The sequence below is a fragment of the Perognathus longimembris genome, chromosome 20, assembly GCF_023159225.1.
Source record: "Perognathus longimembris pacificus isolate PPM17 chromosome 20, ASM2315922v1, whole genome shotgun sequence".
Lineage (NCBI taxonomy): Eukaryota > Metazoa > Chordata > Mammalia > Rodentia > Heteromyidae > Perognathus > Perognathus longimembris.
Window position 1 is genome coordinate 24,209,082 of NC_063180.1, and position 22,960 is coordinate 24,232,041.

Sequence of the window (22,960 nt, forward strand, 5' to 3'; positions counted from 1 at the left end):
GATGGAGAAGAGGGAACACGGGAGGCAAAGGTGACGGAGGCCAGGGCTGCTGCTAAAGGGCCTGTGGGCCTCACCTGCCCTCTCTCCTCCAAACCACCAAAGATTCTGGAAAAAGCAATGTTAAAATAGTTCGGCCAAGTGCTGGTGGGTCACAAATGTGTTGGATTTTTCCATGTTCATCATCATCTCATTATAGATGATGGCTCTTTGTTTCTTCCTTGCCTGTCTCTGTCATTTTCTTCTTCTCCCCGGTTCTAGTAATTTCATGATACAATGGCTGTCTTCTAGAAGTGGACATGGAAAACATCCTTGCCTTTTTCTTGGCCACAGGGGGAAAGATGTTCTGTTTTGTTTTGTAATGTTTATGGATTCTTGGTAACTAGAAGCCCATGATACACATCCAGCACATTCCAGTGCTATGCCCCGGACATGTCTATCTCAGAGTTGTATTTAGGTTGCACATAAGTGTTCAAATTATTATTTTATTTTCCTGTTTATTTTCTTCCAGACTTGAACTCAGGACCTTAATCACACTTGGCTGTCTTACTCAAGGCTAGGTGCTCTATCATTCAAGCCACAGCTCCCCTTCTGGCTTATTACTAGTTCTTTGGACATAACAGTCTTACGTATTTTCCTGCCCAGGCTGGCTTCAAACCATGATCCTCAGATCCCAGCCTCCTAATTAGCTGACAGGTGTGAGCCACCAGTGTACAGTTCAAAAATATTTTTAATGTACTGCTTGGAGTTAAAATTTTGGAAATATTTTTCGGTGATCTGAATGCCTACCTTCTCTTAAAATATGTGTAGAGCTGGCATTCCACAGAGCCTGTTGGGATTTGACATTGTGACTTCCGGGAAAACACAGATGTAATAATCCAGCACACAAAAATTCCCTTAGCAAGAGGTTCACGCATTTCTCCTTCCAGTGGTAGATTTAGCCATGGCTGAGACACAGAGGTAACACATTCCAAGTCTGCCCCCTGCCGGACCAGGATCAGATGCTCAGAGGTAAGACTAAGACAGGGGCCCAGTTATGATGCACAATGCTGTAGCTCCCTCTGCCTGCCCAACTCCCCATAAATAATAGCATAGAAACATAAAAATAACATAAAAATAATTGGGGGGAAAAAGAGGCCAGGCACTGGTAACTCACACCTGTTATCCTAGCTACTCAAGAGGCTGAGATCTGAGACTCACAGTTTGAGGCCAGCCCTAGCAAGAAAATCCATGAGATCCGTATCTCCTATGAACCAGGAAAAAGCTGAAAGTGGAGCTATGGCTCAAGCCAACCTTGAGTGAAAAAGCAAGCAAAAAAAGGTGCAATGCCTACGTGTCTCTGATCATATAAAACAATATTTATTGAACAGACATGAAAAGGCCAAGCTAGAGTGCAAGGCCCTGAGATCAAGCCCCAGGACACACACACACACACACACACACACACACACACACACACACACACACACACTCTCTCTCTCTCTCTCTCTCTCTCTCTCTCTCTCTCTCTCTCTTTTGGAGTTAACCTTGCCTCTCTTCTTTTCTCAGCTTGATATTCAGAATATTACTGATATTGCTCGCACCATTTCTCTCCCTCTTCACCCGCATCTACTTCTTCCTCCTTGTTCTCTTTTTCTCTTTCCTTCCTTTCCCTTCTCTTCCTTTTCTGACCAGGAGCATCTCAAGGTCACTAGGTATGGCAAAGCAAAGTATGGTGTGCGTTTGTGTGGTATGACATTGGTGTCTCTAGAAGAATGTGGATTTTTTTCTAGGTGTGGCAGAAGTGGAGCAAGGAAGATATTTGCACAAGCTTGCACAGGGGCTTGAGCAGGATGGCGAGGTGGGGAGAGTCTTGCATCACAGCAGGGAGAAGCAGGACAAGGACAGTCGTGCTGGGGAGGAGCAGATGGTGAGACAAGAACTAGTGACACTTGGGAGACTTGGCTAAACAAGTAATTGCACCAAGCATAACAAGAAAGTGTTTTTTGTGTGTTTGTTTGTTTTTATTCTGAGGGAAAGGATGGACTCTTGTGGGCACTGGCCCAGAGCTGGAGGTCAGGTAGACAAATCCTCCCATCCATGGATGTGAATATTTATTGTATGAGTCAACAGGTGCCAGCAAGGTCACCCAGCCCCATCTTCTAATGGCTATGACACTTGCGCTTGATGCCTGACATTCTTGATCAAGAGAGTACACTAATTTAGATGAACTTCAACAAAAGGGAAGGAAGCTGCTGGAAAGGCATTGGGCACCTGGAAGGACAAAGTACCAAGTTCAGAAAGCATGTGTAAGCCCAAGGAGATGCCCGGGAGGGTCCCTGCCTGGTTACCCTGGAGACTGCGCCCTCCAGAGTCAGGGTTCCAGGAGAGGCCAGCAGGTGAGCAGGCAGGATGCCTTGATTAAGGGCTCAGAGGGAGTCCAGTCAGGTTCTAGGTTCTGGGATGTAAGATTTCTCACTGTAACTGTTGTTTTTTATTGGAGGGTGGGGGTGGGGAATGCAGGTCCTGAGCCTTGAACTCATGACCTGGTTCTGTCCCTGAGCTTTTGTGCTCAAGGCTGGCGCTCTACCATTTGAGCCACAGCTTCACTTCTGGATATTATTTTTTCTAATTGTTTTGACATAAGAATCTCAGTTGGGTACTTATGGATCACGCCTGTCATCTTAGCGTCTCAAGAGGCTGAGATCTGAGGATTGTGGTTCAAAGCCAGCCCAGGCAGGAAAGTCCACAGACTCTTATCTGCAATAAATTACTCAGAAAAAGCCAGAAGTGGTGCTGTGGCTCAAGTGGTAGAGTCCTAGCCTTGAGCATAAGAGGTTCAGGGACAGAGTCTTAGGCCTTGAGTTCAATCCCTGAGACTGGCAAAAAAAATAATTTTTTTTTAATCTCACAGATTTCCTGCCCAGGCTGGCTTTGAACCTTGATCCTCAGATCTCAGCTTCCTAAGTAGCTAGGATCACAGCTGTGAGCTACTGGTGCCCAAGTCTGTCTGTCCTTCCTTCCTTCCTTCCTTCCTTCCTTCCTTCCTTTCCTTTCCTTTCCTTCTTTCCTATTCTCTCTCTCTCTCTCTCTCTCTTCCTTCTCCTTTCTCTCTCTCTCTCTCTCTCTCTCTCTCTCTCTCTCTCTCTCTCTCTCTCTCTCTCTGTCCTGGGTCTTAAACTCAGTGTTTGGATGTTGTCTCTGAGATTTTTTTTTGCTCAAAGCTAGCACTCTAACACTTGAGCCATAGCTCTGCTACCACAAATAAGAAACAAAAAAAAAAAAAAAAAAAACATGGGAAAAGATGTGTTCTTACAATTAGATGGAAGTTCTAGAATCAACTAGAAAAAATGATTTGAAGCATTACAGTGACTCAAAGTGTCCAGTTACATTACAGTCTCTGTGTGTGTGTGGCAGAGAGAGAGAGAGAGAGAGAGAGAGAGAGAGAGAAGCTGGGATTATAGGTATGAGCCACCAGTGCCCTAGTACATGTCTTTCATCTCAGCTCTATGTATATTTGGAACTGGATGATTTCTACCAGTTTGGGATTCTTACCCTTACTTTCTAAATTTATTGGTTATCCTAAAAAGATACAATCTGCACCTTTAAGGAATTTAGTGTTGACTTATAGAAGCCTGAGAGAAGACATCAAAGCACTTTAACTCCATTTGTACCTCTCTAATCTATTACTGGCCTCTTGCTCTGTAATTATCATGTTCTCAAGCCCCTTAGTCATTTTGACTGTATTATGGCTACTCAAAATGTTACCAGTGGTGGAATAATAAGAGAGAGTGTAGACAGAGGGCAAAGCATTGGGAGATCAAGTGGCACTTTGTCACCTTGGTGACAGAGGGCAGGATAAGCTGCCTCTGACTTAGAGACCAAACAAAAATGAAAAGATATGCCAAGGCCTTGCATTCCCAACTCAAGATACATGTCGGAAATATCTAATTTTGCTGGGTACTGGTAGCTCACGCCTGCCATCCTAACTACTTAGGAGGCTGAGATCTGAGGATCGTGGTTTAAAGACAGCCTGGGAAGGAAAGTCTGTGAGACTCTTATCTCCATTTAACCATCCAAAAGCTAGAAGTGGATCTATGGCTCAAGTGGCAGAGCACTAGCTTTGAGGGCCTAAAGGCCCTTGAGTTCAAGTCCCAGTACTGGCAACTGAAAAAAAAAAAAAGAAAATCTTGCCCTCCTTTTATTTCATTCTAAGATTTTTGTGTACGTTCTGTTTAACATCATTGCTTGGGAGATTATGTCCTTAATTACTAGATGTGAAGTCGGACCACAGAGCAAGGCAATTTACTTCCAAGATGTCAAAACCATACAAGTATTTACTGTTACATAACAAATTACTCCAAAATTAAGCAGCTTACAACAGCACACATTTATTATCCTATTATTTCCATGGGCCTGGAATCTGAGTATGATTTAGTGTGAGCCTCTGCTTCAGAGGTTTGCATGTGGCCATCATCATCAAGGTCGGTGGCCTCATGGGAAGACTCCTCTGGGCAGTGACCCACTTCCAAGTTCACTGTCTGTCCTTATTGGATGTGAGCCAAGGGCCTTCCCCCAGTTCCTGGCCCCAGGGTGTTTCCAAAATGGCAGCTCACCTTAGAACCGCCTGCTCCATTGGTTGTTAAGATGTGGAAATCCCAGAAGGCAAGACAGTGTTCACTAGGGAGACAAAAGTCAGTCTTTTTGTCATTGACCTTGGAAAGGGCATTCTATCACTATGGAAGTCACTAGGTCTTGTTTATCTCCCAGGGGGAGATTTAGACCAGGCCACCACCAACAGGAAGTGGAGACCCTGGGGAACCATTTGAGAAGGGGACCATGGCAATAGCATCTGGGGTTTCCATCTCCTCCTGGCACACCTAGTGCCATGTCTTAGCAGAAGGAGAGCAATGGTGAGGCTTCCACAATGGGTTTCCTGAGAGAATTACTTCTACTCTCAAGGTCCACCTGTTGGATCCATCAGTCATCAGATCCACACCCCCTGACCCCACCAGGAAATCCCTTTGGGCCCATCATCTGGAGTGCTGTTCAAGTAGCTCTTGGAGCCCAGAACAACAGCTTGGCCATCTAGCTTGAAGATCTCGTGCAAATACAGTTCCAAAATATCTTTGATGTCATGGGTTTGTTATTGTTTCTTTCTTTTTTTCCTGAAGAGTGATGGAAGTCTTGCTGAATCATGGTAAAGAATCACCTGTAGCTAGGCACCGGTGGCTCATGCATGTCATCCTAGCTACTCAGGTGGCTGAGATCTGAGGATCATAGGGCAAAGCCAGCCCAGGCAGAAAAGTCCGTGAGACTCTTACCCCAATAAACCACTCAGAAAAAGCCAGAAGTGGTGCTGTGGCTCAAAGTGGTAAATTACTAGCCTCGAGCAAAAGAAGCAAAGGGACTGTCCCCAAGCTCTGAGTTCAAGCGCCAAGACTGGCAATAAAAAAGATTCACTCTTTCTAGACACATAACAATGGCTATGAGGAAATGCTAATGTGTATAATTTATTTCTTTTATTTGGCCATACATGGGATTGAAGTCAAAGGGCTTCATGTTTTCTATGGAAGTGCTATGAACAATATATCCCAGACATTTTGTTTTTAGTTAGCATTTGCTGGAGGTTGGCCTCAGACCATGGTCCTCCTACCTCCAGCTCCAGGTGCTCCCTGGCCTTGGGGGGGGGGGGTGGGTATGCTTATAATTTCTAATTCTGCTCAGGGTCTTTGTCAATGGTAATGCCAAAATTTCTGCTCTTTTTCCTTTTTTGTTGATTGTGAGACTTGAACTCTGGGCATGGGTGCTGTCACCTGAGCTTTTGCACTCAAGGCTAGCACTCTATCACTTTGAGCCACAGCTCCACTTTTGGTTTTTTAGTAGTTATTTGGAGGTTAACTGGAGAATCCTTTAGCTTTTCCTGCCTTGACTGGCTTTGAACCACCATCCTCAGGTCTCAGCTTCCTGAGTAGCTAGGATTATAGGCATGAGCCACTAGTGCTTGGTTCATTCTTTTCATACAGTCTACAATTCCTATTCACTATGTCACTATGTGTAAGACCTAGAAATTTCACAGCAGCCAAGCGGAAATACACTTGTTAGTCATTAGTCAAGTGAAAAAGGCACCTGATTATTTCCTCATGCTTTTACATATAAGAAGTGGGCTACTCTAATTACGTACTACATAATGACATACGGTAATTATGCATATTATGTATAGTTTAATTGACCAAAGTAATTTTTCAAAGCATGTTTTCTTGAAAGAAATTTTTTATGATTTGTAGCTTGGGCAACTCTTATAAATATCTCATCTTTCCCTTTTGAAAATGACTGGCAGTACCATATAGCCAAGTTGACAGCTTGAAGATTTGACCCCAAACTAAAAAGCATTTCTGCTTTCAAGATTTTTCCTGAAGTTCCATTAGTAAGAACTGCATGTGTTCTCTGTACCTCATTTCCAACGCTCTCCTATTCTTCTCCTGCTCCTTCATTCATTATTTTGTCTGGATGAGAAAAAAAAGACTTCTCATGCAAATTGTTATGCGTTATTTTAGAAGATTTTATATCCACCTCAAGAAATTGAAGTCAGCAAAGTTGTCAATCTTTTTGGAGTTCATCTTTACAAATGCAAGTAATTTTCAAATAATACCTTTTCCTGAAAGACCTATGGCCTAAGCTGGGATGTGGGAATGAAATTTCCTCCTCACAGTTTCTGGGCAGACTAGCATCAAGGTGCTGGCAGGGTGAAGGCAGGTAGATATCTGGTAGCCTCAGGTCTCGGTCTCTGTCTGTCTGTCTCTGTCTCTCTCCATGTATCTCCCCCACCTCTTTCATTTCTTGTCTGGCACCCAGACTCTTGTCACTTCCCCTACCCCTACCCCTAGTATTTGTTAAACAGGTCAGTGGTACAGGAAAATGATCCAGGCTCTGGCCTTGGTTTGCATGAAGGTTGCCTCTCACAGGAAGTAGGAGACCAGACCAATGGATGATAGAATGGGCTTGGAAAACTTTATCGTGTGTGTGTGTGTGTGTGTGTGTAGAAGAGCAGAAAGACAAGAAAAAGTTATGCCATACCATGGTGAAGAATAAAACTTGTGGGGAACTAGGCCAGGGGAGGCGTGCCCGCAATCTCAACAATCAGGAGGCTGAGACAAGGAGGATTGTGTGTTGAAGCCAGCCCAGAATCCATAGTGAGAATTTGTATAGCAAAAATACAAGAACAGCCAGGCAGTGGTGGCTTGTGCCTATAATCGCAGCTACTCAGGATGCTGAGATCTGAGGATGGTGGTTCAAAGCCAGCCCAAGCAGAAAAGTCTGTGAGACTCTTATTTCCATTTAACCACCAGAATTCTGGAAATGGCATGGTGGCTCAAAGTGGTAGAGTGTGAGCCTTGAGCAAAAGAGTTCAGGGACAGAACCTAGCCCGGTGTTCAAACCCCAGACCGATCCCCTACCCCCAAATGGGAAAACCAGTGTGAAGGATTCTTTTAAAATAATCCACTCATCTCGCTGTGTAGAACAGAGAAGTCAAACTTGTTATCCTCCCACTTGGACCTCAGCACACAAAAGGTATCCCCATCTCTAACTCATGAGAGTCTTCTGGGGCCACCTGGATGTTTATGTTCTGCTGGTATGTTGATTGTCCTACCTGTCAGGATTTTGTAGAGTTCTGGTAATTCCTTTGATGGTCCTGATAGGTCTCTTCCAGCCTGTGGTACACAAGCTCTGGACTCAGACCTAGCTCAGAGCAGAAGTCTTCTTGACTAGCTGACCCTGCTCCAGAGACTCAGAGATGGTTTTGGAAAGAGCAGGGATGCCTGACTTTTCTCTTGGAGGCTGTTTCAATGGGCCAACCTCTTGAGATGGTCACGAGAGAACAACTGCCATACGGGTGGCCTACATAGCAAGGATCCAGCTGGAAAAGTTGATTTAGATCCCAGGCTGAATGGTGCAAGATGACTTGGCTGAAACAATACACAACTTAAACCTTTTACATTGTTTCTCTTTGGAATTTTTCCATTTAGTATTTGCAGTGGATTATGGGCAATGAATTGAAAATTGGGGAAATAAAACTGTAAATATGAGATATTTAGGGAGACACTGGTATAGAACTTTTCAACAAATTCTAGAAGGACCTATCAATTAATCTGGGCTTAGGGCTCACAAAAACATTGGATGAAATAATATTTAAATAGACATAGGCACTTGTTTATCTCAAGAAAGCTTGATCTCCCAATCTCTAAATAGACTGCATAAAATATGGATAAATAAACGGAATACTATAAAGCCATTAAAATGAATGAGGTAATTCATGGGTTTGGAGGGGGGCTGTTGGGGCATACTGATTTTAAAAAAAAACAGGTGTGGAATGCAATCCACGTGGGGACCAAGAAAAGGGGGGTATAGCTCTCTGGAATGCATTTGGAAAGGCACAGGAGGTATTAATGCCATAAACTGTCCTCAAGAGAGGAAAACTGGGACGGCTGGGAAGAGGAGTGACAGGTGGGCGGGGAGGAGACCCCAGGACCTGATATCCACCACTACTGTCTGCCTGTCCGCCCTCAATGTCCTCAGCTCCCACCGTCCACTGGGGTCTGAGCTGCCCTCAGCATCTTCTTTCTTCTCTATCCTCTTCTCCACCAGCAACAACGCGGGGAAGGGGGGCAGGGGACTCAGTCCCTGGTCGGATTCCAGTTCCTTCCCTCTCTCCTCTTCCCCTCCCATTCTAGGCCTCACCCCTTCTTCTGCCCAAGCAGGTCCTAGCCCCTAAACCTCTATCCTCTGCTTTCTAAAGGTCTGACATGGGTGTGTGTTGGGGGGACCCCGTCCCTCCGAAGCTCCCCAAAGCTCCCCGCCGCACAGAGAGGCCCCGCCCACTCCCTCCCCCCTGGCCTCGGCCCTGCTGGAGCTCGGGGGGCCTAGGGCTCCGGTCAGACATCACTGCCCTGCGGGCCTGGCTGGCACCGTGGCTGCCTGCCCCCAGCCTCTGCCTCTCGGCTCGAGCCTGGCCTGGGCCCCCGAAAGTCCTCCGCCACGCAGGTCTAACTCCTGGGGTTTGGAGATGGCGCTGCAGCCCCGCCCTCTGGGGGGTCGGCCTCCTCCCGTCCCAGCCTCGGGGTCCCTATCACACCCATCGTCCATCCCGGGGCAGCGGGCGGCTGCAAGGGCGGATCGAGGTCTCGTTCACCTTTGAGTCTCCAGGGGGAGGGGGAGGAGGGAGGGAGGGAGGGAGGAGGGAGGGAATGCAGACCCTGCCGGGGAAAGATGTAGGGGGGGGAAGAGAAGAGAGGAGGGAGGGAAGGAGGGAGGGAAGGAGGGAGGAGGGGAGAAAGGAGAGAGGGAGGAAGAGAGAGAGAGAGAGAGAGAGAGAGAGAGAGAGAGAGAGAGAGAGAGAGAGATCACATGAAAGCCAGAAGAGCCAGGATGGAGGCAGAAAGAAAAGGAAGGAAGGAAGGAGGGCAGATATTTAGACCAGACCGACCGGGGATTGAGGATGACAGGGGCGGGGGGGGGGGCGCGGGGGAGGGGGCGGCTGGCAGGGAGGGGGCGGGGCGGCGGCGGCGGGGACCCGCGAGCGCGCCGAGGACCCGGGCCGGGCCCGGCGGGAGGACGGGCGGGCGGCGAGGCCCGGCCCGGCCTCTCTTTTGTCCTGCCTCCGCCCGCGTCCGGGCGGCCGGGCCTCGCCCGCTCCGCCTCCTCCCCCGCCTCCTCCTCCCCGAGGCCGGGTGGAATTTTTTCCCTTGGATCGCGGCCAGCGCCGGGGCGGGGCGGGGGCGCCCCGGGGAGGGGGCCGGGCGGCCGCGGGGTCCCGGGCTGGGGAGCCTGGGCCGGCGGAGCCGGGCGGAGGGGGAGGGAGGGGGGAGGCGGGAGGGAGGGGGGAGGCGGGAGGAGGGGAGAGGCCGCGGGCGGGCGGGGATGGAGCGGAGCGCGGCGCCGGCCGGGGTCGCTGGGACCCCTGTCCCCCGACGCGGGAGCGGCGGAGCCGTGAGTCTGGGGTGTGGAGGGGTGAGGGGGGACCGTACCTGGGGGGGCGAGGGGGTGAGGGGGTGGGAGGGCGGGAGGGTGCGGAGGGATCGCGCCGTGGGGGGTGTGGGGGCGAAGGGTGGAGGGGTGAGTGCTGAGGACCGGAGGGGCGAGGGGGGGATGGGCTGGTGCCGCCGGGTCCTGGATTTCGGGGCTCGCGGAGGGCGGGGTGGGTGTTGCCGGGAGCCCCGACTTCGGGACCGCGGAGGCGGAGGGGAGTGTCGGGGACCCGGCTCCGCGGTGCGAGCGCCGGGCGAGGGGGAAGCGGGGTGCGCCGGGGGCGCAGGGGTTAACGCGGCCGGGAGGGGCCGCGGGGTCAAGGGTGGCCGGGCCCGGCCGGGCCGGAGGAGGGCGGCGTCTGGGCCTCCAGACAGGCTCGGGTCAGCGCCGGGGGCAGCGCCGGGGGCCGCGGACGTCTGGGGAAGGGGGCGTCTGCGGCTCCCGTGGGGACCCCAAGCCCGGGCCCCCGCCGCGATCCGAACCCGTCGCCTGCCGCCCCCTCCGCGGCCCGGGCCCCCGGCGTCTCCAGGCCGGGCCGGGCGGGGCCCCCGAACCCCGCTGTCCGCGCCTCCCCGGCCGCAGCTGGAGCCCGGGCCTCGGGGGGTTAAGGGGGCGGGGCCGGCGTTGCCATGGTGCCAGACTGTTTGGGTCTGCTCTCTGACCCCGGGGGCTCCCTGGGGTCGACCGGGAGGGCGGGACCCGGCCCGGAGCCCCGATCCGGCCCCTGCCCGGACCCGCAGCCAGCGCCCGGCCCCGGCCCCGCGCGGTGACCTTGAACCAGTCAGCCCCCCTCGTCGCCTCAGTTTCCCCGGGAAGAAATTCCTCGGGGTGTGGGGAGATGCTGGGTCCCCGCAATCTCGGAGATTCTCGTCCCCGCTCCCGCACCCCCCTCCCCAGGCCCCAGGCGGCCCCGGGGCATGCTGGGAACCCAGGCCTGGGCTCGGGGCCAGGTCGGTGGGGGGGGGGGGGGAGCCTCGGTGTCTCCTCCCCTCCCTTCCTCCCCACCTGGGCCCGACTCGCCCCCGCCCAAAGGCCTGGGAGCCGGGAAGGAGGGAAGGGGGAGAGCTGGGACCGCAGACCCGTCTCGAGTCCCCTCCCCCTTCTCCGCCCCCTTACCGCCTCTCCTCTACCCCCCCCCCCCCCAGCAGGTCGCTACCCCAGCCCTGGGCCCCTTCTTCAACCACCCCCACCCCACCCCCAGCTCCAGACCTGGCTCTGAGCTGCGAGGGGGAGGGAAGGAGGGGGAGGGAGGGAGAAAGAGAAAGAGGGAGGGAGAAAGGGGGGGGAGAAAGGGAAGATGGGGGAGGGGAGGGAGGAGAGAGATCTGGGAGGGAGGGAAGGAGAAAGGGGGAGAGAAAGGGAGAGAGACCGAGGCCAGGGAGGAGACTGGGAGATGGGAGGAGGAGGGAGGGAGAGAGAGAGAGAGAGAGAGAGAAAGAGAGAGGAGGGGGAGGAGGAGAGAGAGAAGAGGAGAGAGAGAGATTGAAGGAAAGAATGAGATGAGGGCCCGGGAGAATGAGAGACAAAGCCAGGAGAGGGAGGAACAGGAGGATGAAAGACAGAAGGTAGGAGAGGAGAGAGAGATGGTGGGGGGAGAGCCCGCCTGCCCAGGGACAGAATGAGCTTTTCGTGCAGACCAGAGCCAGGTAAGGCGCAAACTGGGTAAGAGGGAGAAAGATGAAAGGGTAGGGTAAAGAAGCAACAACGGTAGAAAGACAAGGGAGGCTGGCCCGAAGCCAGGGAGCCCCAGAACTGGAGGTTGGGGGGCGGGGGGGAAGACACCCACCCAGATGGACGGACCTCCTTTGAGCTCAGAGCATGGCGGGAGAATGGGTGGCTGCTCCACAGGCCCACCTCCAAGCTGACTTTGGCCTCTTTCTCTCGCGAAGGCTCAGCCTTCTCACTTGTTCACCTGCAAAATGGGGTGCCAGCAGCACCTCCCTCCCTGGGCTGGGAGGTGGCAGAGGAACCTGGGGCTCTCCCAGCCCTGGCCTTATCATTCCTCTGGATGCATAACTGTCATCATCCTTAATGCCAAAAGGCAAAAGAAGGGGAAGCTTCAAACTGCAGACCCCCTCAGCCCTGGCGACAGACCGCACTGCCTGACCAGAAAGGGGAGGGGGGAGCAGCTGTACCCAGCAGGCCAAATTCCTACACAGCTTCCCCCCTGCAGCCTGGGAGCCAACTCCTCTCTGTCGGGGAGAATCAGATGGCTGGACTTCTGGATTGGAGGGAGGAGGCTGGGCTCTGGAACCCTGGGCCTGAGGGAGGAGGCTGGGGTCTGGACCCCTGGGTCTGAGGAAGTTGGGGTCTGGAATCATGGGTCAGAGGAAGGAGGACTGGGGCCTGGGCTGCGTCTGAGTGAGGAGGCTGGACCTGTATCCATGGGTTTGAGGGAGGAGGACTGGAGTCTGGACTCCTGAGTCAGGAGTGAGTCTGGGTCTTCAGAGTCAGAGGGAGAAGGGGTGAAACCTGGACCTCTGGGTCTGAGGGAGGAGGCTGGGGTCTGGACTCCTGAGTCTGAGGGAGGAGACTGGGGTCTCGACTCCTGGGTCTGAGGGAGGAGGCTGGGGTTTGGAAATCCTGGGTCTGAAGGAGCAGTGAGTTTGGGACTCCAGGGTCTGAATTCATGGGTTCCTTGGGGAGGAGGGGGCCGGGGGCCCAGACTCTTGGGTCCTGGCACCCACCCGTAGAACCGACCTTGCGGGGCCTTCGCCGCACACAAGCTCGTGTCTGTGGGTCCGTGTCGGGGGCTCGCCATCACGGCTGGGGCCTCCCCGGCCCTCCCCACCCTCCCTGGCCCTCCTGGCCTCCCATCTGTCCATCTGTCCACCTGCCGCGCCCCCCGGGCTGAGGTAGGAGGTTGTATAGTTGAGGAAGACACCCAAGGAGATCACTATACGGCCTCCTAGCTTTCCCCAGGCTGCGCCCTGCCTGCATGGGACGCCCTGCCTGCCTCGGGGACCTCCTCCCCCTGGCCCACACCACCATCGCTACTGCTGCTGCCACCGCCCTGACCCTGGGCAGAGCTGGGCCATCTTTGCTGTCCACAGCCCTGCATCCTGGCCTTTCCCTCAAAGACTTTCTCTGTTTTTCTGTTTCTTTTGTCTTCAGTGGCTTTCTGGACCTCTGGCCATCGTGTCCCATTTCTGTCTCTGGCTACTGACACCCATGTCTTTTCTCCCTTGTCCCTTGCCCCTGCCCCTGGCCAAGGGCCTGTCCCGTCCACCATCCTCTACACTGCCGGCCTCTGGGTCCCTGAGACCCTTTAACCTGTGAGGACATCCAGGGTCACAGGTGAGGATCTTGGGAGCCCGGCGCCTGGCCCAGCCACACACCTAGGCCGACTGGTGAGCCCTGACAACATTCCTCTACACAGAGCCTGACATGTGACCCCCCCTAACTGAAACCTAACCTCTGACCTCAGGCCACTTGCCCCCTCCCTCATTCTGCAGTGTGATCTCACAAAGGTCACCAGCTTCTGCACCAGACCTTGAGAGCTCCAAGATGGCCCTGGCAGCCTTGGTGAACACTGTGGTCTCTCTCCTCCTGGCCCTCCTGGTCTTCCGGGTGTCCACATGGGCCTGTCTCCTTTGCTTTACCACGTACTCGGAGCGCATCCAGATCTGCAAAATGTTTGTCGGGGGGTCAGGATCGAAGACCAAGGCGTGCGAGAAAACCCTCGAGCTGTCCTTCAACAGTTTGCAATCTCTGGAAATTGGTGAGGGTCCAGGGGGCTGGGCAGGCCTGGATAAACTCAGAGATACAGATAGACAGACACAGGCAAAGAAGAGAGGCTGAGTTGAGAAACATGGAAAGAGATGGAGGTAGAAAGGTAAGACACATAAAGAAGAGGACATAGACTGGGGACAGAGGCTGGGAGAGAAGACGATGGAGACTTTGAGGCCGCAGTCAGAGCCATAGTATGTCTGCATTGGGACCTGGTTTATGTGGAGCTGCCTGCCCAGCCTGCCTATCCCTGCCCTTCACTCGCCCTCAGATTACGACCAGCGAAACTACGTGCACGACACCTTCCTGCAGATGGGATACTCCCTCCAGGAGATGGCTACTGCCAAATGTGAGTGTTTTGTGGAGTTTGGGTTTGAAGCCTCCCAGGACTTGGGGACTAGATGAATAGAGGACCCCTGTTTTGGTCAGTGACCTGGGAGGGATGATACTGAGAACTGAGTGAGGATATTCACTGGGAAACACATTGAGGCACATGGGGTCTTAGGTGGGGTTGTAGATGGAGTTGTAAGTGGGGTTGCAGGTAGGGATGCAGATAATGGGAGGAGCTCAGGGAGGCATAGAAATAACCCAGAGTCCAAAGTATTCTGAGGTCAGGCTAACAGAACCTGCGCTAAGAGGTATAGATTGGTGCCTACATTTCACCTGGCCTCCACTTACCTATCTGTAGAATGGAACAATCTTCCTGTCCCAGCCCTTCACAGGGGGGTTTGAAAAGATCTGAGACAAGTGCAGTGAGGTGAAGGTCAAGTTTGCTTTGGGTTTTAGGAAGGCCCTTGGGGACATTTGTGGCCTAGTGAAGGAGCAGCCTGGATGCTGAGAGAAGCTGGTGAACATAGCTGGGACTTAAACTGCCTACCTTCCAGTTGCTCCTCCCAGGAAACAGGAGACACAGGCAATAAAAGTAGTCATTACTTTGTCAGTTGTATGCTGTGGAGGAAAACAGAGAAGGGAATGGAGTTGATGATTGGGTTGGTCAGAGGTGTAAATGAAAAATTCCAGTTGAGCGAAGACTTGAAGAAGGTGATGGGGGAGAACCAGATAATCTGAAAAGAGTTCTTATGTGGAGGGAAGAGCAAGTGCAAAGGCCCTAAGGCTAGTGAGACCACAGCGGAGATGAAATCAGAGCAGTATATTCAGGGAGATGGCTCTGGACCACATGGTATTAGTGTATAACAGAATCTCTTGAGAGTTTGTTGCAGTCTCTTGAATGTTACAAGGAAGGTCTTCCTTGAGAGTTTGTTGCAATCTCTTGAGAATTTGTTGCAATCTCTTGAGAATTTGTTACAATGAAGATGGGTGGGTTTTCCCTCTGTTTCTCACCAGTAGATCTGTGGTTGGGCCCCCAAAGTGGACATTTCAGTCTGATTCCCAGAGGTCACTGCTGTACTAGTCTCAAAACACCCTTTGGGAACAGCTGTTGTATGTTCTTTAAATGACCTCATCTTTTGGGATGGGAGGATTTTTACACAGAAACAGAATGGTACTTAGCTTTAAATGTGATCCTCCCTGGTAGCCTGTGGGCACAGGGCAGTGTGGAAAAACCTGCCCACAGTAAGGGGACAGTGGTCTAGGTGGGCCTAAATGAAGTCTGAACAGAGGACATGGATTGTGGGGATGGCAGGAAAGGATTAAAGGTGTGACACACACACACCCCAGTTTGTGGAAGGGGCTGTGTCTACTGGGTGGTTCTTTACAGTAATTATTCTACCAAAGGACATCTCACCCCATCATACCAGTCTGTGAGATGGGGCTTATAAAAGCCCCACTTCCCGGATAAGGAAGTTGAGGCTCAGGGCAGATCTAGGAGAAGTTTGGAGAAGGCCTAGACTATATGGATTTGGATGAGGATGAGGACGAAGAGGAGGAAGAGGAAAGAAGATGGTTTCTAGTAGGACAGATTGATGACTTCTTGTGGGAAGATGGATGATTTCCAGGTAGGAAGGATGGATAACTTTAAGGTAGGAGAGATGGGCGACTTCCGGGTTGGCAAGAGGGACAATTTCCAGGTAGGGGGGAGATGGATGACTTCCTGTGAGAATGTGGATACCTTCCTGTGGGTTCTGGGGAGGGAGAGATGGACAACTTCCTGTGCAAAGATGGATGGGGAATGATGGATGACTTCAGGGGGAGGAACTTAGGAGCTGACACAGCTTCCCTAGCTGTTGCTTCGTGGTGGGTGCAGGTGACATCCCTGTATAAGGCTGTGGAGGGATAGTGGGGCACAAATGTGACTTCCCATGACCTCACTGGTACCAGTCAGATACAAATGGAACTCAAAATTCTCCACCAGTCACCTGCAGGCTCTGTGTGTACCAGGGGGACATATGTGAGACACAGATGGATGCTATGCTTGCATCTGAGTGCCTTCCTCAAGATAGCCCATTCCCTATGTGCAAGTAGCCCCCAAATGTTTACCCCAAGCCTGAAATACTTCTAGTCTCAAGCATTTGGGGTGAGAGATGTCCTTAAGATGTGTCTAAAACAAGGCACTCTGCCATGTGAATGGCTGGGTGTTGCTGTGGGACCTTGGTCCTCTCCTAGCCTCAGTTTCCCCATCTCACATGTGCAGATGGTGCTCACAGCGATTCACCGTGACTTTTTTTTTTTTGCCAGTCCTGGGGCTTAAATGCAGGGTCTGGACACTGTCCCTGAGCTTCTTTTGCTCAAGGCTAGCACTCTGCCACTTGAGCTACAGAGCCACTTCTGGCTTTTCCTGTTTATGTGGTACAGAGGAATTCAACCCAGGGCTTCATGCGTGCTAGGCAAGCATTCTACCACTAAGCCATGTTCCCAGCCTTCACCATGACTTTTTATAACACTGTGCCAGCCAGGAATCAATGGCTCACATCTGTCATCCTAGCTACTCAGGAGGCTGAGATCTGAGGTTCACGCTTAGAAGCAAGCCCAGGTAGGAAAGTCGGTGAGATTCTTTTATCTTCAAATAACCACAAAAAGCTGAAAGTAGCATTGTGGCTCAAAGTGGTGGAGCATCTTGAGCAGAAAAGTTCAGGGGCAGTGCCCAGGCCCAGGAGTTCAAGCCCCAAGACCAAAACAAAACAGCTGTGCCATTCACCTATGGCTCTCTCAGTCTTAGCCTGCCATGCAGGATGGGGATCACTTTAGGATGCCATTTAATCCTCAGTCCCCGAAGCTCTGGGAGGCCCTCTCTGTCATCTTATTTTATGAATGAGGGAACCCAGGGTTAGGAAGTTTAAGTCACCTGGCCAGGGTCCCTTAGGATGAGGGCTTGGAATGGGTTACTTGCATGTGAAATTCCTAGATGGAAGGACCAGGACTCAAACCCAGATGTTCTGAGCCAGAAACCCTTTGATCTTGTAGTTGTTTGTGACTCGTGGGGAGATTTTACAGCAGCCTTCTGTACTCATGGTGCTTCTTTATGCTTCCGGTTTACTACAACTATAAATCCACTCCATCTTTTTTCTTTCCTTCTTCTTTGTGTGTGTGTGTGTGTGTGTGTGTGTGTGTGTGTGTGTGTGTGTATCTTGGGGCTTGAACTCAGGGCCTGGGCCTGTCCCTGAGCTTTTCTACTCAAGGCTAGGGCTCTACCACTTTGTACCATAACTCCACTTCCAGTTTTCTGGTGGTTACTTGGAAGTAAGAGCCTCACAGACTTAATTGCCCAGGTTGATTTTGACCCATGATCCTCAGATCTCAACCTCCTGGGTAGTTAGGGTGACAGGCATGAGCCACCCATGCCCAGCAATCCACTTCATCTATACAGCAGTCTAGACTAGCTAGGACATAATGTGAGACCTTACCTCTGAAATAACACTAAAAGGGGCTGGTGGAGTGGCTCAAGTGGTAGAGCCGTCTGCCTGGTAGTGAGTATGAAGTCCTGGATCCAAACACCAGTACTTCCAAAACCCAAAACAGCTACAACAAGAAACCAAGCTCAAGCTGCAGGATCAAAGGATGAGTGAGATAGACCAGACTGGCCTTGAGCTGGAGATCCTCCTCCCTCAGCCCTCTGAAGGCTGCAATTACAGGAGTATGTCACCACACCCAACTACTGTCTCCTTGTTAAAGCGGTTTCCTGTGGCTAACATGGCACATCCACTCAACGCAAAGGCTGTCACTTGGTCACAACTAGCTGCAAGCAAAGCCCCACAGTGAAATCTCTTAGCTAGGCGAGTGAAGGGAGCACTTCCCTCAGGAAACTAACATCCAGTTACGGATGTTTGAAGTTAACCGACAGCTCCCAGGCACTGGTTTGTAGAAATCATGGAGACGAGGAGTTCACCATCAAAGTGCCAGCGTGGGCAGAGGCTCCGTTTCTTCTGAGGCCTCCTTACTTGACTTGTTCATGACTGTCTTCTCTCAGTCCCAGAAGACTTCCCTCAGTATTTCCTTGCATCCTAGTTTCTTCCTCTTCCGAGGACAGCAGTCATACTGCACCAGGACCCACCCTAATGACCTCATTTTAACTTAATCACCACTCCAAGAGCCCTCTCTGCAAATATAGTCATAATCTTGGATACTGGGGTGAGGAATTCCAACACATGAATTTGGTGGGGGTGGCAGAAAGGAGAACGTGTACAATTCAGCTCTTAACACCTTGCCTGGTGTCTGATTTCTGAAGCCATCTTGACAATGCCATCAATCCATCCATTCACGTTCTCTGCAAAATTCCCCTGGAAAATGCTAGAACACCTTCAACCTGCAAGCTAGACATGCTATAGAAACAGAAGCCAGCATGTGCAAAGGCCCGGGGGGATTTGGGCAGAATGCAAACTGGCAAAGATAAAGGTCCTAAAAAAAGGGATGTGGAGCAGACAAAGTGGCTGGGGCTGAGCAGAGGGTTGGGATTTGCTCAGTTTAAAGGGTGTAGCTGCCTTTGAGCTTCAGCTAATTGCTGCCCGAAGGAAATTTGGTCTCTTGAGTTATTGCTTTTTCCAGAAAAATTTTAAAAGATGTCAAACATCTTATATGACTTTCCAAAATTTTGTATATTGGAAAGCAGTTCATTACAAAAGAAAACCCATACTACCCAAGCCAAATATAACACATCTAAGGAATAGAGTTGGGCTATAGGCCAGTGCTTGTGGTCTCCACTCCCTGTTGCACTCTGGAATTCATTCTACACATACTTATTGAGCTCTTTCTAAGACGTGGGGGGCCCTCTCTGGGGTTCTGAGAACCCAGCTTTTAAGGAAGACATATTTACTTAAGAGATGGACTTAAGTGATTAGCACACAGGTGCATGTAAATCACACACTGATGAGAGTGAAGCATGAGAGGTAAAAAGGCACTTGATTGGACTGTAGATTGTAGAGCTAGAAAATCCTGAAGGACATGACACTTGAGATGTGAGAAGGGGAGGTGGGGAGAAGTGCTAGAAACCACAGCCAGCATGTGCAAAGGCCCTGCCTGCTAGAGAATATGGGGGTTTCTCTCTTTTCTTTCCCTCCCTCCCTCTCACTTTTTCCCTCCCTCCCTCCTTCCCTCTGCTTTTCTTTTCCCTTCTTCCCTCCCTCCCTCCCTTCCTTCCTTCCTTTATTGTTAATCATAGGACTTGAACTCAGTGCCTGGGTGCTGTCCCTAAGCTCTTTCACTCAAGGCTAGTGCTCTACCACTTTGATCCACAGTTCAATTTCCAGTTTTCTGATCGTTCATTGGAAATTAATCTTATGGGCTTTTCTTTCTGGGCTGGCTTAGACCTGTGATCCTCAGATCTCAGCCTCCTGAATAGCTAGGATTACAGGCATGAGCCACTGGCACCCAGTGAGTATAGGGCTTTCTTAAGGAGCAAAGAAGTGGGTGAAGGGCTGGAACAGAGAGTAAGAGGGAATTGGGCTAACCTGTGGAGGGCATAGTAGGCCTTGTTGAGGAATTTGGTCATTACCTTCCCCTTTACTTCAACAAGATGTGTGTGTGTGTGTGTGTGTGTGTGTGTGTGTGTGTTCTGGTACTAGGGCTTGAATTTAGGGTCTGGGCTCTGACTCTTAGTTGTTTTGTTTTGTTTTTTTCACTCAAGGTTGATGCTCTACCACTTGAACTGTAACTCCACTTCTGCCTTTTTGGTGTGGCTAATTGGAGAAAGAATCTCACAGGTTTTCCTGCCCCAGCTGGCTTTGAACCAAGATCCTCAGCTCTCAGCCTTCTGAGTAGCTAGGACTACAGGCATGAGCCACTGGTGCTCAACAAGATAACTTTTTAGCCAGTCTTCTAGAAATAGACACTTTTGTTTTGTTTGTTTATTCATGGCAATCCTGTGGTTTGAACTTGGGGACTTGGGTGCTTGCTTGCTAAGCAGGCGCTCTACTACCTGAGCCATGCCTTCAGTCACCCAACCCCCAAAAAGATAAATGTAGAATATGTTTCTGCCCATCTGAAATAGACTCAGGAGGAAAAAGGAGTCTCAGAGGCTCCTCAGCCTTCCTGGTAGAAGGGTAGGTGGGAGCACAAACCAAGGATGGAGGGACACATGGAGGGGAGGAGGGCACAGGCACCATGACCACAAGTTTGTACAAGGGTCTGGTTCCATCCTCTAGGGACCCATAGAGAAGCATTCCATGAAGCTGCAGTAAAAATGAAGGTGTTCATTTCACAACTTAAAAAAGGTAAAATAAGACGTGGCCCAACCCCCTCCCCATGCCTTAGGGGCAAACCTCAGACCTGAGACCCCAATCTACTCTGCTCAGTCCAACCTCTGTGGCTAGATCTTTAATCCTGGCCCTTGGTGGGGACCTGTGTTGCAGCCTGGACCATTCTGTACCTGCCCTGCCCCCTTTGACTCAAGGTTTCTAGTCCCATTGCCTCAGTGACTAGCCCTGACTACTCAGAACCATGTCCTCTCCACTTGGGCCCCCTCAGTGAGCTACTAACCTCACCTCAACTTTCTTTAACTGGGTCTTCTAATTAATTACCCTGGGTCTTCCAAGTCATGTGCCCTTGGTGTAGGGTGCAGTGTGGCAAAGCTGGTCCTCACTCAGGCACCTGGTCCCTTTTTTACCAACACTCACAGATGACCAGTAGCAGGCTCAGGCCTGGCCTTGCCACTCTGCGTGGGCTGCTATAGATTGGCCTAGCCCCCTCTTGGGAGGATGTCAGTCCCTCTACCACCTTCTGGGGGTGCTTTAGGTAGGGTCCCCACCGCGATTTCCTTTCCTTTCTCTACAGCCCATACCTGCATCCCTCCATGTGGTAAGAACTTAATCCCAAACAGCATCTGGGAGGGAGTTGAAACATGGGATTTAAGGTCGAGGTCAGGAGACACTTCTGCTTGGCCTGTGGGACCAGGAGGCCTAGCTAACCATAGGGGCCACGAAAAGGAGCCATAGAAGACCTGGAGGCCTGGCTGACCTTCGGGGGCACGGGAAGGGGTCTTACAGGACCAGGGCAGCTGGCCTTAGGGGGGACCACTGGATGGGGACAATAGAACCAGTTCAGAGCTGCGTGCTCACCCACAGGGGTCCAGGAGCTCACCCGGCGTTTCATCTGCAATGGGTGCTACTCCCTCATCTGCAAGCTCCCGCTGAACTGTCCAAGTGAGGGGTGGGGATGGGGGGGGCGGTGGGCAGGAGACCCCACCCACCGGAACAGAAGGAGCTGTGCGAGGAGCGGGTGGGCCCTGCGGGAGAGACCCTATTCTCTCCAGTTCAGGACGTGATAGTCAATCCTGGGGACCAGGCTATGTTTTCTTGCGTTGTGGACTTCCAGTTGCCAAAGGAACAGATCTCCTATTCCTGGAAGTTCGCCAAAGTAGGTGTGAGTCGGGGCGGGGCCCGACAGGCTTTAGTAGCCTGTGGGGGCAGGGGCTACGTGCCTCTCAGCCAATCGGAGCCTAGGGGCGGGGTCGGAGTCGGGGCCCGGAGGCTTCAGCAGCGCACGGGGCGGGGCTTGGGGGCAAGGCCGGAAGGCTTTAATAGCTCGTGGGGGGAGGGGATGGGGTGATGCTGGGGGCGGAATCCGGGCTGAGGGCTTAGGGCGTCGCCCAGCTAACTGGGTGCCGTGGAGCGGAGTCAAGGCCAGGGGCGGTCCAGACAGAAGCTTTACTAATGGAGGGAAGGGCCTGGGGGGACCTGCTCGGCCTAGACACAGGCTTTCTGCCAGCGGAGGGCCCTGGATCTCGGAAGGCAGCAGGGCTGCGGCACTGGCTATGAGTAATTTAGAAGTAACGGGAAGGGCCGCTAGGCGGCACCAAGCCGGGAGGCTGGGGGCGGGGCCTAGGGGAGGGGGCGTGGTGCGGGGCGGGGCCTGTGGGCGCCTAGCGGGAAGGACCTGGGTCCCGCAGGTCCGGACTCAGGATATGTCCTACTTCCACGACCTGCCGCTGGCCCAAGGGTTCGTGGCGCGGGTCCGCCCGGTGAAGTACAGCCACAGAGGGACCTACTCCTGCATGATCAAGCACGACTTGCGCCCCTTGGCGCGGCTCTACTTCTTCCTCAACGGTGCGGGCCAGCTGGGGCTGGGGCTGGGACTGGGGCTGGGGCGGGGCGGCGGGAGGTGAGAGGCCGGGCGAGGTCCGGCCCGCTGACGTCCGCGCTCCGCAGTCACTGGCCCGGCCCCGCCCGGGGAGTCCAAGCTCCAGATCGCCTTCCGGGAAGTGGTGCGCTGGGCGCGGACGAAGCCGGAAGTGATGGAACCCTGGAAGCCCAGCGTGGTAGAGCTACTGGCTTCTCCCTGGACCTGGACGTGGGAAGACTTGTGCGAGCTAGCCGCCATCGTGGCTGTCGTGTCCGCGACCCTGACGGTGCTAGTGTGGTGAGTGGGCGTCCCGACCTCGGTCCCCCAGCGTCCTCCCTCATAGCTTGGGGTCCAGGCCCAGGAGTGCAGACCCCAGCCTCTCCCACGGACCTTGGGATCCAGGCCCACCCAGGAGTGCAGAGCTCACCCTTCTCCCTCACAGCCTGAGTCCAGACCCAGGAGTGCAAGACCCCAAGCCTCCTCCATCAGGCTTTCCAAGTTCCAGGACCTCTGCCCCGCCCCACCCTCCTCCCACTCAGGCTTTGTTGTCTCCCCAGGATGTTCTGTCGGTGGTATTGCAGCGGCCCCTAGCAAAGTACTGGTCCCTCATTCTCCTGTCTCCATCCCCAAAATAAAAAGTATATTTCAACTCTGGATCCTTGCTTTTTTTGGAGGGAGGGGGGCTGGAATACCATTAGTACAAATTAAAACCACAAAGTAGGTGGGATGGCTCAAACCTGTAAGCTCTGTTCCTCAGGAGGTGGACAAAAGGAAAGTGTCA

General features: G+C 52.3%; 1 protein-coding gene and 1 long non-coding RNA gene across 2 annotated transcripts; one reads left to right on the forward strand and one right to left on the reverse strand.

Annotated features, from left to right (window-relative positions):
• Positions 1-6,429: 6,429 nt before the first annotated feature.
• Positions 6,430-9,199, reverse strand: LOC125338554. Its single transcript, XR_007208334.1, has 3 exons — positions 9,110-9,199; positions 7,628-7,688; positions 6,430-6,482 (listed from the first exon to the last, which is right to left on the reverse strand). It is a non-coding gene; the product is annotated as an uncharacterized LOC125338554 (long non-coding RNA).
• A 2,203-nt stretch (positions 9,200-11,402) lies between these two features.
• On the forward strand, positions 11,403-22,828 carry Spaca6 (sperm acrosome associated 6). Its single transcript, XM_048329382.1, has 9 exons — positions 11,403-13,723; positions 14,003-14,080; positions 20,265-20,333; positions 20,893-20,916; positions 21,183-21,260; positions 21,371-21,474; positions 22,007-22,163; positions 22,266-22,476; positions 22,737-22,828. The coding sequence occupies exons 1-9, from the start codon at positions 13,510-13,512 to the stop codon at positions 22,768-22,770; spliced, it is 969 nt and encodes a 322-aa protein (XP_048185339.1). The 5' UTR covers positions 11,403-13,509; the 3' UTR covers positions 22,771-22,828.
• The last annotated feature ends 132 nt before the right edge of the window (positions 22,829-22,960 follow it).